Source organism: Odontesthes bonariensis, chromosome 15, assembly GCF_027942865.1.
Source record: "Odontesthes bonariensis isolate fOdoBon6 chromosome 15, fOdoBon6.hap1, whole genome shotgun sequence".
In the NCBI taxonomy this organism is placed as follows: domain Eukaryota; kingdom Metazoa; phylum Chordata; class Actinopteri; order Atheriniformes; family Atherinopsidae; genus Odontesthes; species Odontesthes bonariensis.
In genome coordinates this window covers 32,403,403-32,417,728 of record NC_134520.1, presented here as the reverse complement: position 1 = coordinate 32,417,728, position 14,326 = coordinate 32,403,403, and the positions used below count along the sequence as shown (strand labels likewise).

At 40.7% G+C, this 14,326-nt stretch overlaps 1 protein-coding gene across 2 annotated transcripts in view; it reads right to left on the bottom strand.

The window, feature by feature from the left end:
* Nucleotides 1-14,326, bottom strand: part of LOC142400788 (1-phosphatidylinositol 4,5-bisphosphate phosphodiesterase gamma-1-like) — a 50,914-nt gene that overhangs the window by 19,513 nt on the left and 17,075 nt on the right. Inside the window, exons 3-12 of one of the 2 annotated variants that reach the window (XM_075485997.1) lie at nt 11,894-11,987; nt 8,069-8,116; nt 4,011-4,095; nt 3,805-3,885; nt 2,887-2,921; nt 2,457-2,529; nt 2,274-2,369; nt 2,070-2,188; nt 1,489-1,574; nt 1,225-1,345 (exon numbers count right to left, since the gene is read on the bottom strand). In XM_075485997.1, the coding sequence (XP_075342112.1) occupies nt 1,225-1,345; nt 1,489-1,574; nt 2,070-2,188; nt 2,274-2,369; nt 2,457-2,529; nt 2,887-2,921; nt 3,805-3,885; nt 4,011-4,095; nt 8,069-8,116; nt 11,894-11,987 (838 nt within the window). Of the gene's footprint in view, nt 1-1,224; nt 1,346-1,488; nt 1,575-2,069; nt 2,189-2,273; nt 2,370-2,456; nt 2,530-2,886; nt 2,922-3,804; nt 3,886-4,010; nt 4,096-8,068; nt 8,117-11,893; nt 11,988-14,326 lie in introns of those variants that run through there. The other variant, XM_075485998.1, reaches the window with a different exon arrangement.

Genomic DNA, 14,326 nt, shown 5'->3' with positions numbered 1-14,326 from the left:
CATGGCCCGTCACAAGTGTGGCACCGGGAAGCCATCGCAGCCAAAGAGTAAACAGACCATAGATGTCTTTATGCGACCTGATCATATATTTTTGGTTGTCTAAAATGAGACACGCGTTCACAGACATACGTTAATAAAGACATATATTGTGCATGTGATGTGAGAGCTTTTATTATTTATCCATGTGACGAAGTTGCCTATAGCCAATTGTTGTGGGAAGGCTACCTTTATTGTATTCTTTTAGATGTTGAGCGCTAATTTAACTTTTGAATGCTGAAGCGGGGCAAGTTTGTCAACATAAACTTACAAGCAATGCCATCTTACAATTTTAACACCTTAACAATGAATGCAGGTAGGCTATATGAGGTCCGTTGTGCATTGCCAATGACGCTAGGATGTTCATTAAGACCATTGGCTACTTTTTTTAAAATCGGGTCGGGAAGCAGGTCGGGTCAACATTTTTTCATAAATATTTCTTGCGGGCGGGTTAGTGGAAAAAGCGGTCGGTTGCGGGATGTTTTTTCGTCGACCCGCGCGTCACTGGTATACATCATGAGTTCCCGGATGCATACTAGATTCTCCGAAATGTTGGGTATGCATCATGAGGTTACTACTCATACTCAAACTACCCAAGATGCAACGTAACGTGACGTCATTTCCTGTCAAAACGGCAGTTTCAGGCTAGCTACAACGAGGGTAGGTTCACTTCCTGTTTTCAAATCAAAAGCACCAATTGTATCGTAATGGCTTTCCCTATGATAAAAGGCAACGGGTATTTTATTTTGTGAAAATAACAGGAAGTGCGTTGCTCACTGCGGCTAGCTTTAGTAGCGCCGAATTCGTCGGAACAAAATTGTAAATAGCCGGTATTTTGTCAGGTTTTCAACACGTTGGGGATCTAAACGACTACTTTCTCACCTGAAAATGTTTCAAATGTTGCTAAAGTTTACAGAGTTTAGATCTTAAGCGAAATCAGCTTCAGGCCGGCTGATTTCGGCTCGGGCAGGAGCAAAATGCATTGTGGGTAAACGCTCTGCATACTGTCTGATCGATGAGTATGCAGTATGTAGTTTCGAACACAGCCTTACTATTCTTTTAAAGGTGTCATTTTGAAGAACAGCATCCATTTTGGAGAGATTAGTGGGATTTCACAGTGCTGCTGCAGCTGGTATGCAGAGGAAACGTCAGCAGATAAAAAGCTGCTGAAATAAATCGTGAACTCACTCTGATGTGACGAAGGCATGTTCTTTGATGGTGTACAATACATCCAGGAATTTGATTTTTGACGTTAAAGTGTGGCCGTGGTAGATGATTGGCAGGTCGTCGGGACCATCCCAGCAGTCCACTGACGTCCCAAAACACACAATCAAACATGGAAGTTAAGTTTGAAGCTTCGGCTGAAACTTAGCTGTTGTCGCAGAGCAAGAAGAAGTCCTGAAGCATCAGTAAAGATCAACAAGACAAACAGCACGTTTTTGTCTTTCTTACATTCAATACAGCGGCAGCCCATCCTCAGACAGCGAGCGTAGGCTTCCAGGGACGACTCGCTGGAAAACTGGTCACCCGTCAGGTAGCTGAAAGGACAAACCCACCAAAGACTAATTATGAGGAATACTGCGTTTTTCAGAGTGTTAAATGACTTCATATCTAAATAATTATTGCCTGAAAACCAAATAAAAACAACATGGATAGCAAAGAAGGTTTGGCTGAATTATAGCACAAATCTCCAATCACCTTAACTGACGGCATTGACTCATGCTGAGTGTGGTTGCCTTAAAGGGATAGTTCGCCTCTTTTGACATGAAGCTGTATGACATCCCATATTAGCAACATCATTTATGAACATTTTCTTATCCCTTTAACTATCCCTTTAACATTCAAAAAATGTATTAAGTGCTATGTTTTGTTTCACAAAGGCACAAGAAGAAAGAAGGTTCTCATTCTCCCTCCCACAGGAAGGAATGATTATTCATTTTATACTTTAATATCGGATGACTTCTCAGAATCAGTCGCACCGAAGTTCCAGGAGCTGGACACAGGTACCTCGGCTGAGAGATTCAAAGACTTACGTGTTGTGTGAGGAAGATATCCAGTACTGGGACAGCGGCCTTTTCATGTCTTCTGGAACGACGGGTGAAAGCCGGGCGTCACACACAGAGTTCTCCTTGGAGAACAGGAAGGTCAGGAACTAGAGAAGCAGAGGGAAAATGATAAGGTAGGTAAAAATCTTCAAAGCTTCAGGCAGCTTTTTGCACCTCTCAGCGGTGCGTCACCTCATCCAGTTGTAGCATCGGCTCCGGGTGGGGCCCCGCCTTCATGTAGCCCATGAGAAACTCTCTGACGCGACTCAGATCCGACGCCCAGGATTCCTGAGACGAGCCGGGGAAAAAGAAAAGTGATCTCAGAGCCCTTTCAGGGAGCGTTTCGTGCTTATGGGTGCTGAATTTCCACAGTACCTTCTGGTCCATCTGTAAAAACTTCTGAAAGTCATAAAGGGAGATCTGACAGAGCTCAGGTCGGTCTACATTTCTGAAAAAAATAAATAAATAAAAAAATTTCAAGATGTTAAATCACAGAGGAGCGAAAGCTGTGCACAAGTAAAGCTGAATGAGAATGGAGACGTGATACATTAGCGGACTAATTGTGCCATTTTTCAAGGCTAATGTCCCATAACATTAAGAAAATGTTTCACATTCATTCAACCAAAAAAGAAACGTTTAAGGACTATTAAAATGGCAAAAACACATGGAAACATTTGCTGAAAGCCGGAGCCTTCTTGATAAACTGATAAAGAGAGGCTGGACAGGTAAACGGGCAACGGTGGGGATGTGAGGGAGGGAGGACTGGACAACAGAGGAAGACGGAGGTGAAGGTGGAGGGACTCACCGCAGGGGAAAGGAGAGCTCCAGCTGCTCAATAATCTGAGGAAAAAGGGGGCGGAACCAGGTGATGGACAGGTGGGAGGGGGCCGGGTGAAGCATAAACAGAAAAGGACAAAGTGAGCGTGGTGTGCTGCGAGTGCAGAGGTGAGAACTGTCACACTGGAAAAAAATGCCCCTCCAAGAATAAGTAAGAAAAATAACAAATACGAGACGTTTTTGCTTGAAATAAGCAAAAAAAAATCAGCCAATGGAACTAGTGAACATCGGCTTGTCAAGATTTCTTGAAATAAGATGTGATATTTGGGACTTTTGAGATAAAAGTGATCTTGTAAATTAGCTTAAAAACCTCTTCAAATGAAAAAAAAAAAGCTTGTTTCATATGAAATCCGACTCAAAACAATTTGTTTTCAAGACTTTTTCATTTAACAAGATATTCCAGATGTATTGTCTTCAAACAAGTCCCTATATCTGGCTGAAATAGTACTTGTTAGGCAGTTGTGTCTTATATTAAGTTTAATGAGATATTTTGACTACAAATGAGACAAATGTACTTGGTAAGACTTTGATTTTTTTCCATTGCACACAAGTGAGGGTGCAGTTCCTCAAACAAAGCCCCCAAGAGTAATTCTGACATAATGAAACTGTGCTTTCACAGAAAAATAAAACGATAATGAAACGTTTGTCTGGTGCAGACCTCTAAAACAGTTTGTTTCCAAGTAAAATGTGTTTGACTGTTCACACCAGCTTAGTGTGCTTATCGTGTAGTAAATAACCTTAAATATTCCATGTATTCCATAGGTAATTATTCTTTTCCATTAATATCAAGACACAAAAATGACTTCCAGTCTCCACTAACTTCTTCTTTAAAGTGACATTTTGTTCACACGATCGGAGAAACGATCTGAAACAGTCCGACACTCACACTCCTCTGAGCATCGAACATAAGTGTTCTGTAGAGCTGTGCAAAGTTGGGGTAGGACAGTTCACTCCTGGCCTCCACCTCCTGTGGAAACGGAGAAAACGGGAGTTAGTGTCAGACGGAGTCGAACATGCAGGATTAGAAATTCACAGAGGAAGAGGAGCTGCGTCTGGGAAAAACATTTAAAAAAAAAAAAAGAAGTTTCTGACCTGTAGCTTGTCTTTGAGAAAGCGCATGTTCGGGACTCTGTAGTTGATCTGAGGCAGAAGAGCTTTGACTTCCTTCACTGTGACGCTGGTGAGGAAAAGAAAAAGAAGTAGCTTATGGTAACAATAACAATATTTTTGTACAGCGAATACTGCACAGTATTAAATAAGTTTGCGTTTTTGTAGTATAAAGTATTAATTAAGGCTTAATGGTGTTTCCTAAAGGGGGAACTGTTAAACCTGGCAACGCAGCCCGCTTAAACCACCATCATACTTGACCGCAGAGCACGCTAGCTCCTTTAGCCAGCGCGAGATGCAGGCACAATGGATCGGTTTTTAACTAAAAAAGGGCAAAAACCAGCACAAAAACCATGCTCATCCTGAATTTCTCACTATGATTACAACAACAACTACAAATACAACATGAAGAAAGTCGAGGACATGAACGCCAGCTTCTGCTCATCCCAGTATTAAGGTAAATGTGGTCTTAATTTAAAATGTATTGGTTGTGTTGGTTCTTTTTTTTGTGGGATGTTTTATATGTAGAAATGCATATTTGCAAAAGGGGACTTAGTATGTTGTTGTAAAAGTGGCTCTTCCCTTGATTTTGCTGCCAATGTGGCTCTTGTGAAAAAAATAGTGAGTATCACTGATCTAGAAGAAGTCACTCAGGATTCTTTTATACTCTTAAGGAAGCATTTGATGTTTTTCTAACATCTCCAAAGACTTCAGGGGTTTTGATTGGCCTTGCAGATGCCTGTAGAGATAAGTCTGCTCACACACCCTTCCCTGCAACTCTTCCTGTTTTTCACTTCTGTACGTGACAGGTTAAAGATGCACGACCGGCTCAAAGTGCCCGTCGCACCGCTTATACCGTGCAAGGTCAGAAACGTCACGCATAAAACAGGCGGCGTGTCAGAGAAGCGTTGCTGTATCAGTCCATCTCAATACATCTGAGTGATGGCAGGCATCAGAGGGGTGACATGTTCCAACCGCCTGAGTTCGGACACAGAGTTTCCAACAGGAAGATTTAGCTCAAACCTCATTTTCCAAACACTGAGAACGCTTTAGACCCAACAGATTTGATAAAGTGAGGATGTTTGCAGGTGGGTTGTTGCAGTTGCTGTCTGAGTCTCTGGATAATTGCTTAATGATTAACAAAACACATGGAACCATCAGTAGACAGAACAAGGAAGGAAGCAAGAAAAGCAGGTGGAGATCTGAGGTGAGGATCCTTTGGGGTCATCGGCCGCCATTTCTGCCCGGTTTGAGCCCCGCCGCCTCCCTGCTCTCTGTCTGGCTGCCGTTACTATTTTCACAAGAGACAGGAAGTTGCCCTCTCCCGGCCCATCGCATCACTTCCTGCTCCTTATCAGGCGGTGGCAGGCTGTTTGTCCTGGAAAGGCTTCCACCCAAACAGAAGCCTGGACTCACCAATGCAAGCACGAGGACACGAGAGAGTGCACGTGTAGGGCAGCTCGCTGACAGGAGCGTAGGACGCTCTCTGAAGACACCCGGATCAGGTTTCACCTGCAACACGCCAGCCAATAGGGCGTCCATCACAGGCCACACTTTAAAAGGCTCTGGCTGTGTTAGAAACCGCATACTACTCCTACTACTCATCCTACTCATACTGACTTTTTTCCCGGATGCATACTAGATTCTCTGAAATGTTGGGTATGCATCATGAGGTTACTACTCATACTCAAACTACCCAAGATGCAACGTAACGTGACGTCGTCGATCGTCATTTCCTGTCAAAACGCCAGTTTCAAGCTAGCTACAACGAGGGTAGGTTCACTTCCTGTTGTCAAAACAAAAGCACCAATTGTATCGTGATGACTTTCCCTATGATAAAAGGCAACGGGTGTTTTATTTTGTGAAAATTACCGGAAGTGCGTTGCTCACTGCGGCTAGCTTAAGTAGCGCTGAATTCGTCGGAACAAAATTGTAAATAGCCGGTATTTTGTCAGATTTTTAACACGTTGGGGATCTAAACGACTACTTTCTCGCCTGAAAATGTTTCAAATGTTGCTAAAGTTTACAGAGTTTAGAACTTAAGCGAAATCAGCTTCAGGCCGGCTGATTTCGGCTCGGGCAGGAGCGAAATGCGTTGTGGGTAAACGCTCTGCATACTGTCTGATCGATGAGTATGTAGTGTGTAGTATGTAGTATGCAGTATGTAGTATGTAGTATGCAAGTATGTAGTATGTAGTATGCAAGTATGCAGTATGTAGTATGTAGTATGCAAGTATGCAGTATGTAGTATGTAGTATGTAGTATGCAGTATGTAGTATGTAGTATGCGGTTTCGAACACAGCCTCTGTGACGCATTTACAGTAAGAAACCCTGGTGTTGGCTGAAACTGTTTTCGAAAGGAAAGACTAGAAGTAGAACAGTTAATGAATTGTTAAGTTAATGAACGAGTTAGATGTGTTCTTTAAAGAGATGTGATAGCATTCTGGATTCAGACGGTAAGGAAAGCTGCACCGAGAGGAACAGAAGGAGCTTCAGCCTGTAAGACTGAGATTAAACAGCTCACAGCAGACCCAGAGGTCACGCTGTAGGCGGCATTAGTCACATTATTTTAATTCAGGCAGCCATGGGTTGACAGTCGAGTTCAATGTTCACTTATTTTGCCGATGGCTGATACTGATTATTTTTGTTATTTATATTCCCTTTAATTCCAGGGAAGGAATGAAATGTGCACTGTGAAAATAACTGAACAGTTTTAAAGTACTTCAGCGCTTCATCACACAATCTTTGACTGTATCAAAAACCCTCATTTTAGCCTTCAAAAGTAACGGTTTCAGAAGCTTCTTACGCCTGAACAACTCGACCTGCGGGAAGGTTCGCTGCAGTCACAATCTGTGCGATTATGTTGTGTGAATGTTACATCTAGGTCAATATGCTCTTCTGTTGTTGCTTGTAGGGCTTCATTTCACCATGATTTATTTATTTATTATTTGATAATGCTCAAGAATGTTCTGGACAGTGTTTGTCGGGACAATTTGTTTTGGATTGTTGGAAGAATAAATATAATAGGTATTGAAATAAAACAAGAAAGTTTGTCTGCTCCTATGTCGATAAAAGTTTTAAATATTCCTTTAAGGTGCATTTAAAACATATAATAAAAGATAAAAGAAGATCGGGAGTTAACTATGGTCAATCATGCGATTAATCGTCAGTTAACTATGGACAATCATGCAATTAATCATGAGTTGGATATTCAAGCAATCACTCGTAAGTTAACCATGGACAATAATGCAATTAATCATGAGTCAAATATGTACAGTTAACTATGAACAAACCATGCGACAAGTCGTGAGTTAACTATGAATAAACCATGTGATTAATCATGAGTTAACTATGGACAATAACGCAATTAATCATGAGTTAACTATGGACAAACATAAAATTAATCATGAGTTAAATATGAATAAACCATGTGATTAATCATGAGTTAACTATAGACAAACATAAAATTGATCATGAGTTAAATATGTACAGTTAACTATGAACAAACCATGCGACAAATCGTGAGTTAACTATGAATAAACCATGTGATTAATCATGAGTTAACTATGGACAATAACGCAATTAATCATGAGTTAACTATGGACAATAATGCAATTAATCATGAGTTAACTATGGACAATAATGCGATTAATGGTGATTAAATATTTCAATCAATTGACAGCAGTAAAATAAATCTTTCCAGTTTCAGAGCAAAGTTTATGCATCACAAGCAGGACACACCAGATAAAATATCAGCCACTGCCATCGGCAGAGTAGTCTTTTTTAGCAGAAAATGTTACCAGAGCCTCTTTGAATGCAGTCAGGAACATGCCAGAAGCCAGCAAAGCACTTCAGGTACTATGGTAGGAGAGACGGTGTGAAGGAGGTTGGTGGGAACCGAGTCCAACAGACATAAAGAAGTACTGCTGCATGGAGGATTGAGTAACAATGCAGCTAAAGTCTGAGAAAAGTTTCTGTGAGTCGGTTGTGATGCTGATCGGGTTGTAAAAAGCAGTTATGCATGTTTGTGGCGTGTCACCCACCTGCCCTCATGGGTCCTGTCCATGATTTCAAACTGTTTCCTGAGCCACCTGCAGAGGGAGAGACAGAATCTCAGTAAACTCAAATGCTTTTTTTTTCCAACATTATGTTAAGAATTTTAGGCTCTTGACAAATACAACTAGCTTCTGTTAGTTTTCAGCTAACAGCTCTTTGGGAATCACCTTGTTGCTTCAGAAATCCTGTTTTCTGTCTGTCAAACTGTGTTATCTTTGCTGTTTTTCATAGATGCAACTAAAGAAACGGGAACAAATGATGTGTCTCTGTGACAGGCTGCTGGGAGCAAAGTGCCTAAAGATCCAATTTAAAATGGCTTCTTCGACACAACACTGGTTCATCCCTTGAGTTCGGAGCCTTTTTTCTGCCTGAATGATTCAGAGGTCAGAGTTAAGTGGTCAGGTACAAAAACTGGACCGAAAATGAGTGAAAAAGCAGAAAATGTCCAAAGAAAACCTGGAGAACTATTGTCCAAGACCACTTTAAAAGATTACAAGAAAAACTGGAAAATATAAAGGAGTGAGAGGTGGACTTTTGCACAGCACATCAGTATTAAAATCTGCATTTTTAATTCAAGTGTATTGCATCACTGATGAATATCTGGTATTCATGTGAAACCAAATACCTGGAAAATTGGTGGGAAATTTAGTGACATTAGACTAATAAGCCTCCAGTTTATGACTGGACAGTTCCCAAAGTCAACCCAAGGTTGACTGTTGTAAAGACACATGTGGTGAATCGTTAATAGAAAATGGCAAAAACAGTACACACACTGGAAGGCCACACTATCTAATCACAGTAGAGCAATTAGGGTGTAAGTAATCTCACTGCAAACACCCACAAACAGGCCTGAGTCCTTAAAGAGTTCAGATTTATTTTCACAGAACGTGAGCAGCTTTATTTGAAAACGATAGGTACAATCTGAATAAAAGCCGTCTGTTCTTTTTAACATGGAGCAAAAAAATACGACCTCCGGTTCAGCTGATGCAGCCTCTCCCCTAACGGTTTACACAACTTCGTAAACAGACAGAATTAGCCCTTTCGTTTCCTGCGAACCATCCTCACATTCTGGCTGCAACAAACCTGTCTTTCTCCTTCACAACCTCGCTGTGTTCTGCTGCTTTCACCACAGAAGCCAAAAACAGCCTCCGCACCTTCATCGGCAGTAAATATTTTCATCCCAAAACAAATATTTCCTCTCTCCTCCGACTCCCCGTCCAGATCGCCACTTCTCCTCAGCAGCCAGATGTCCGTCGCACGTGTTCAGACTCATCTTTGAACTTTTAATTGGCTGATTTGTTGGACTTATCAATGCTTTATTTCTAAGGTTGCTGTATAAATAATCATCTTAACTACAACTGCATTAAAGGACAGTGGGAGTTTTCTGTATTTATACCTTGAGGGTGGCTCGGGTGTTCTAGTGGTCGACACACGAGAGAGCTAAAAATATGCTTTGCCATAATTATCTTTGATGGGATGTCAATGAACCCTTCAGATGGGAAGCCATTCACGCTCACTGTCCAATATCTTTCTGTCCAGCCTTCCATTAAAATAAGGAAAACCTATCCAGAGTCACAGAGGGGGATGTCAGGCAGAGATAACAAGGAGAACAATAGTCAAACCACACCTTAACTGTATGAGGATATGCTTTCAGCTACTATTAAAATGTTTTTCTTTCACTTTTGAATTCATTCAACCAAACTTAATTGAAAACTAGGGCTGGGCGAGTTAACTCGTTAATTATTTAACGCCGATAAATATATTATCGCGCATTAACGCAGGTTTTATTTATTTATTTTTTTGGCTTTTGTGCCTTTAATGGATAGGAAAGTTCAGAGAGACAGGAAGCAGGGGGCAGAGAGAGGGGGAACGACACGCAGCACAGGGCCGTCTGATGCGGGACTCGAACCGGGGCCAGCTGCAGCGAGGACTATAGCCTCTGTACATGGGGCGCCTGCTCAACCCACTACGGACCATCCCTGTTTTATTATTTATTTTATTTTTGTCTGTTGCTCACAGGATTTTATTTTGTAAAAGTCTGTTGCACACAGGCTTTTATTTTGTAAAAGTATGTTGCTCACAGGCTTTTATTTTGTAAAAGTCTGGTGCTCACAGGCTTTTATTTTGTAAAAGTCTGTTGCTCACAGGCTTTTATTTTGTAAAAGTATGTTGCTCAGAGGCTTTTATTTTGTAAAAGTCTGTTGCTGTCTGCTGTGGAACAGGAAAAGAAAGTAATCGGCGGATCCACCAAACATGGAGAAGGGTACGGAACTTTTACTCGGCCATTTTCATTTTAAAGTTCTTCCAGACGGCGGAGTCGACAGAACCAAAGTCATCTGTAAACACTGCCAAGTTGAATTGTCTTCTCAGCGTAGTAGTTCCAGTCTAAAATATCACTTAAAGGCAAAACACACAACTGATAGCAGCAAGTCATTCAAGGAAACAGACAGTGGAGCGAGGCTTCTACATAAAAACTACAGAAAGATGCTGATGTTAAAAGTGTGTTTGCACAACAAATGTTATGGCACTTTCATTCATATGGCAGCACATTTAAAATAAAACTAAATGCTAAAAGCTATACACTACTTTTGGATTCATTTTTGGATTTTGCGTACAAATGCGATTAATCGTGATTAATCAGGGAAATCATGTGATTAATTAGATTAAACATTTTAATCGTTGCCCAGCTCTAAAAAAGATACATTATGTAATAATAACTGTATAAGAGGCAGAGTTAAGGTTTGGACTCAGGAGAAAGACCTGGATAGGAACAGGATATTCAGGCAGTCAGTTGACATGACTCTGGAACAAGGCAAATCTGGACCCATCAGACCTTTTTCCACTGCTTTCCAGTCCAATCTTTGAGCCGTCTCACAAATTATGATTATCCTCACTTTTCTTAAGGCTACACAGCTCGAGTTATTTCCACACTGTGTGCAGAAATGCTCTCACTATCACAACAAAACATAAAGATCGCCTCCCGACCACATTCCTTCCTCAAAGATGACGGTTCACCACTATCCTTGCAGGGTTTCCAGGTTGTGTTGGACAGCTCTTAATCCAGTACCTTTCCCAAAAGGAGGTTCTTATTTTTGGAGATGTATGTTATACAGCTCAAGATGGACTTATCTGTGGTTCTTAGGGGCTGTAACGCTGCTGTGGAGCCATTTTTTGTCACATCCATGTGCTAAACCCCCTAAAACAAACTGTTTTTTGAGTTTTTGTTTAATTTTGGGGAATGAAAATAATTTATTCAGTGTGACCCTGTGCATGTGCATGTGTGTGTTCAACAGGTGCCGACCTGCATGGGTTAAAAGCGGAGGAGTAATTTCGTGTATTTCATGCGTTTACATGACAATAAAGTCTTAATCTCTTAATAAGAGTCCTACACTCGAATCCTTCAGTGCTGATCAGAAATCACGAAGAACATCGTGGATACTGAAGTTAGTTCAGTGATCAGTGAAACCTACAGGGATCCTGTGATCAGAACTCAGTCCATCTTTTTTGTATTTTTTTTTATTATTAATTTTTTTACTATTTTTTTTTAATTATTATTATTTTTTATTATTATTATTATTATTATTATTATTTAATTACTTATTTATCTTTTTTTTTTTTTTTTTTTTTTTTAAACGTGTCCTGTCGGCTGTGTGGCACTCAAGAATTATTATCTGAATGTCAAGGTAAGGCCCAACAGATTTGTTTTCAGTCTATCTGATTAAAGACAGATTCACCTCTTCGATCCTCGAGCAGAAATAATCGGAGTCTAACTCTCTAAGGATTGAGGGCGGGGTCTGTTCAGGTAACCACACCTGTCTATCTGCTGTGGCGCCGGCGCTCTCTGGGTGTCGATCATCAGCCAGTTGAGTCCAGTGATCCACATGTTGACCTCCTCTTCACTAAAGGCTGCAAAAGCACAGACACAGAAACAAAAAATTATTTTGAGATGTTCCTTTTTGTTTTCATCAACCAGCAAATGCAACCAAAACAGTTCAACTGTCCCAAGTTACACCGAGGTCGTTTTATTTTTAAATTAACTAATGTAACCGGTATGAAACCCCTCTGCGTTGTGTTAAGGTCAGAACGAATGGAGACCACACCGCTGCTCTTTCGAAGGTCTTTATTTTCCTCCACCTTTCCTCACCGAACATCAGAAGAAAGAGCCGCGATTACAATGACGCAAACATTAGCACAAAAAAGTAAAACATGGAGCATACCTGACAAAATAAAATGACAAATATAAATGACAAAATGGGAGCTCACCTTTCCTCACTGAACATCAGAAAAAAGAGGAAGGCTGTGTTCGAAACCGCCTACTTCTCCTACTATTCATACTTTTTTAAGTTCCCGGATGTACACTAGATGCATACTAGATTCGCCGAAATGTTGAGTATGCATCATGAGGTTACTTGTCACACTCAAACTACCCAAGATGCAACGTAACGTGACGTCGCCCATCGCCATTTGAACGGTCAAATTCCGTTAACGGGACGAGAGCAGTCAAAAAGGCATAACCGGAAGTGCGTTGCTCACTGCGGCTAGCTTTAGCAGCGCCAAATTCGTGGTAACAAAATTGTAAATAGCCGGTATTTTGTCAGATTTTCAACACCTTGGGGATCTAAACGACTACTTTCTCGTCTGAAAATGTTTCAAATGTTGCTAAAGTTTACAGAGTTTATAGCTTAAGCGAAATCAGCTTTTCAGGCCGGCTGATTTCGGCTCGGGCAGGAGTGAAGTGCACTGTGTGTAAACGCTCTGCATACTGTCTGATCGATGAGTATGCCGTTTTCAAGTATGTAGTATGTAGTAGGCGGTTTCGAACACAGCCCGTGTCTTTTGTCACAGATGTTGCTCCCCCATAAAAGAATGTACAGAAACCGAAAAAGAAAACAAAAGTTCCACCTGACTATTCTTATAAATGTCATAAAAACAATTAAAAACAATAATTTTGTGGAATTATACACAAGCCAAATTAACCCTTGTTACAGTAAATCCTCATCAGAAGTATGTGGATGATAGTTTGATGAGATATAAATGAGCTCATGTTGTTCTTTATTACCAGGAACACACATTTACGCCGTTTACACTCACCCAGATGACCAAATGTAGATCAATCCGCCTGAGAAAATAGTCCCCAGGAAACACACTATTTGCTCTGGTCTAACAACAACAGTGTCCTGCTGTGCCTTGACTGAAACCTGATATCTTTTTCAGATTTAGGTCCTCAGTGGGCCTCATTTGGCCCAGATGAGTTACTTCTTGTTAGTTGGGCTCACAGAACATTCGTTATAAATCTATACAACGGTCTTGTGGTTCTGCTCCAGTAAACACGTGAAAGTATAGCTTGTGATCTCCTTTGTTTTAAAGTTTCATTCAAGTTTCTTTCACTTTTAAAGTTAATACATGAAGCGAAAACTACATTTAAAACCAGTAAAGCTGCAGATTCACCAAACGAACCAATAGCCTCGTAGACCGAGTGCATTTCTGAGCCCACAAGCTTGTTTGCAACATTCCTCTGCAGTCAATTCTTTTTAAACTACTTTAGGTCACAGAAAAGCAAAGAGTGGCAGCTTAAAACACGATGGGAAAGTTTCATACAGCATGTTTCCTGTGAAAGTTGTTTTTTCTGCTTATTCTGACTCACGTATGGAAATCTGGACAGTATGGACTGTCACAGGCCGATCCTCCTAAACTGAGAAAGTTCAGTCTACAAACCTCCAAAATGTACTTTCAGCATTCTAACTGTCAGTGACCCTAAATAACATATCAAATAGGATAAAAACCTTCGATTACGTCATTTGGTTAATTTTTTTTCATTGTGCAGGAAACAGTAAAAGATGATCTTTTACCTCATCTCCAGAAGGTAGGAATAAGACATGTTCAGGGAACCTGCACCATGTGATAGATGCCCTATAGTTACCTTTGACTGTTCTGGGAACATGTGAAACTTTCCCATCATCACACATGTTAAAGACTGAGAGCAAGATTCAACCTACTCAAGTAAACGTGAAGAAGCAGAGTCTCTGAAATGTACTTTTTAAGGATAAGAGTAACAGCTTTGTGAGCATAAAGCTTAATCCCACATCACAATATGATCTGAGGAATAAATGTTAAACCTTTTAACCTCAACATTAACGATAAGGTTAGAAATTACATTTAAATCTCTGAGAAATAACGTAATGTGGCGGCAACTTCACCGACAGATCCAAGCGAAGCAAACGCGACTCGACCAGAGATCTGATCAG